Source organism: Condylura cristata, unplaced genomic scaffold, assembly GCF_000260355.1.
Source record: "Condylura cristata isolate star-nosed mole 26May11 unplaced genomic scaffold, ConCri1.0 scaffold00031, whole genome shotgun sequence".
In the NCBI taxonomy this organism is placed as follows: domain Eukaryota; kingdom Metazoa; phylum Chordata; class Mammalia; order Eulipotyphla; family Talpidae; genus Condylura; species Condylura cristata.
In genome coordinates this window covers 237,415-240,580 of record NW_004567132.1, presented here as the reverse complement: position 1 = coordinate 240,580, position 3,166 = coordinate 237,415, and the positions used below count along the sequence as shown (strand labels likewise).

General features: G+C 53.4%; 1 protein-coding gene across 1 annotated transcript in view; it reads left to right on the top strand.

The window, feature by feature from the left end:
• Nucleotides 1-2,195, top strand: part of LOC101622688 (SH3 domain-containing RING finger protein 3) — a 143,517-nt gene extending 141,322 nt beyond the window's left edge. Inside the window, exon 8 of the mRNA XM_012731458.1 lies at nucleotides 1,857-2,195. Coding sequence (XP_012586912.1) covers nucleotides 1,857-2,195 — 339 coding nt within the window. The remainder of the gene's footprint in view (nucleotides 1-1,856) is intronic.
• Nucleotides 2,196-3,166: the final 971 nt, after the last annotated feature.

Here is a 3,166-nt window from a genome sequence, read left to right as displayed (position 1 = left end):
TGGTGGCTGGCTTTGTTTATTTTCTAAATATTGTGAGCCTTTCTGGCTCACAAGTCTTCAGGCCTCTGCTGTGGGGCCGGGATCTCCCCCTCCCCACAGGAGTGCAGGGGAGTGCCAGAGGGTGCAATCCTCCCAGCTGAGCAAGCTTCCAGTCCTCCCTCTGAGCTTTCAGGGCTCTTTGTGTCTACTCCAAGCATTCCCCCCAGATCAGTGCTTCCCCACTGCTGAGGTCCTTTCACAGAGACCAGCCATATCTCTTTACTCCAGGGTTTTACCACAGTTTTTGTGTGTAGATGCGGTAAGCAGGTAGACCTCTTAGCAAGTCTCCCCTTTTGAGTCACTTCCTAGGGCCTCTCTATGTTGCATGTGCCCATTGAAGATTGTTAAAGTTGCTGCATCTTCCTAGTGTTGGGGCTGTGGTTGAATCCTGCCTAACCATTTTTTTCCCCCTTCTTTAACTCAAGGGCTCTGTAAGCCTTGCTGACCATGCTTTAAAAATGGTACCAAGACCTGACCATACCCTAATGTCGCCTAGTCTCAGATCTCTCTTTTGGGGGCAGGAGATGCCAGTAGGGCTAGAGGAGCCCCAATTGCCAATTCTTCTCCACCTCCTGGGCTCTAAATAGAGCATTTTCTCCCCCCTTCCCCTGCAACAGCTTGGGATCCACTCACCTAGCTGTATTGTCTCAGTTTATATCCATGGCTTTATTGGGGCTGCTGGGGCAAAGAACAGCAACACATCTGCAGCATATCCTCGCATCTGGGCACTCCTGGTTCTGAGCTGCAGTCTTTTCATACAATTTGGTTTCCTCTCCCTAGCTGAATTGTCTCAATTTATCTCCAGGGCTGTAGCAAGGCTGAGACAAAAATCCACTGCTGCTGTGCAGCTGCCACTGCCACTGTGGTAAGTCTCCCTCTGCAGTGCTTCCTGGTGTCTAGGCACCAAGATTTTTAAAGGAGCTGAATGAGCGGGAAGGCTCCGTCTGCAGCACTAGCAGCACTAGCCTGCCGCTCCCTGATCAGAAATGCAGGGTTCTGCCTATCCTGTCTGAGGCATCTCCGGATAGTAGTTCCCTTATGGGAACTCCCCAATCTCCACTTATCCCTCAGTTATCTTCCTTCTAGTGAGTCCAGGGTGTTCTCATTTGGGTTGATACTCGTAGCATGTAAGTCTATAGTCTGTTTTTATATATGCCTGTATGACCTTGGAAGTAGTCGTCCAGGTGTTTTTACTCTGCTACCATCTCGCCCGTTTCTGAGCTGGTCAGCCACACCCCTGGCTGTCCCGCACCTCAGAAGTAGGGCTCTGGGCAATGCCCCACAGCTGTCCACACCCACTATCACGGCCACGTCTGCTTGGGGGTTGTTATCTTGGGGTGGGGGGTGGGCCTGCACCAGGTGGCCTGGGGAGAAGGGCTGCGGAGGCCACTGTGCCCCAGAGGCTCGTTGAGCAACCTGGCACCCAAAACGTGACTGCAGGGCCCCTCCCGCAGCATGAGCCCCGGAGCCTGGCCCTGGCTACACCCCACACAGTGGTCGCGCCCCGACAGGCCTTTAGTGTGTCCCACCACACCATTCTCCACCACCTGCCCTCAGTTCCACACTGCAGCCCCCAGCCCATGGGGCCTGGCCTGCCCCACGACCCCAAGTTACCCACTGCCCGCCGCCCCTGAGTGCCCAGGCTAAGGACAGTTGCCTGGATGGTGCCCGCCTTGGCGCTCAGGTCAGTGTGTTTAGTGCCTGTCAGGAGGTGGCTGTCTGGCCTCCCCCACGCCAGCAGGCCATTTCTGGCTTGAGGGCCTGGGGCTGAGGATGGGCTCACAGGGTGCAGGAGACCACCTGGCCTTGTCCCCCAGGGCATGGGGCTCCACCACTTCTGGGTGTACTGCCCTAGCCCTCACGAGGCCCCCAGCAGCACTGCCAGAGTCACCCGTCAGCAGACACCTGCCCACCTTGGCCTCAAGCCCCTGGTGCCCACCACGCAGCCCACACGCCTGCCCCCCAGGACTGCAGTCAGCTCCAGTCTGCAGGCAGTTCATCTCTGTTCATGCTACAGCGGGGACCACCCCCAGGGCTGTGCACCCTATGGGCTCGTGTCCATGTGGAGCCTGATGTTTGGGCCGGGCTTTTCCCTGTGCGTCGTGGCTGTCTTGTGGCCGGTGTGGCTGCCCAGTGGGCTGGCCTCGAGGGTGTAGGGCCCCCGGTGTAGGGGTTGGTCGCAGCCCCAGCCCATCTGGCCAGGGAGTGGAGAGGCCACAGGCGCAGCCACCCCTCCGCCATGGTTTCGGGGCCTCTGGTCCACTTCTGTGCGGCCTGGAGCTTCTCAGGCTTTGAGGATGATTTGGGCTCTTTTATCAGGGATGTAGTAATGTATAAATAACACTTGCACATCTTCTCCTTGTCAATGTGTAACCTACCCACGACTTAAATTCACCCCAAACCATCAGGATTCTTAGTAAAATTTCCAAATCTTCCCTTTTATTGAGTTAGGTCACTAATTAAAAGAGGACACACACCCAAATAACTTCCTATTGCCTACCCATCACTTTCCGTAGAAGGTAGATTCACACAAGTTTTAACTTGGTCTCTAATCTTAAACAAGTAGGAGATGGGACACTTCAGTCTCTGGTGAGTCCAGAAGAGCCCTGTGGCCAGTGAGGGGGGTCAGGGTAAAGAAGTAGGGGTGCAGTGGCCCAGGGGAGACTTGTGACATATTTCTTCCAGAATATTAGGGTGAAATTCTTGAACACCACAAAAACTTTATATACTGTACACAATTCTGTACCCATTCTCAACTTTATTTTTTATTGTTTTAAAGATTTATTTATTCATACAGAATTGGAGTACAGGCCAGAGGTTCAGGGTGGAGAGAGGAGTCACCGGAGACAGTGTGGGGAACAGAACAGGCAAATTGATGAAGTACACTGGTGAGGAGAGCATCAGACAAGACAGGAGAGGTATGCCATGCACGTGGGTCACCTCCCTAAGATTGAGCTTATGCTGAAGCAGCTGCAGCTAGCTTCATAGTGCAACACTTTAACCCACTGTACCACCAGGGAGGGCCCACATTCTCAATTTTATAAAGGTCTGAATACAAGGGACATTATTCCATTATTCCTCCTTTTTGCAAAAACATTCCATTTTCAAGATGGTACCATAATTAATG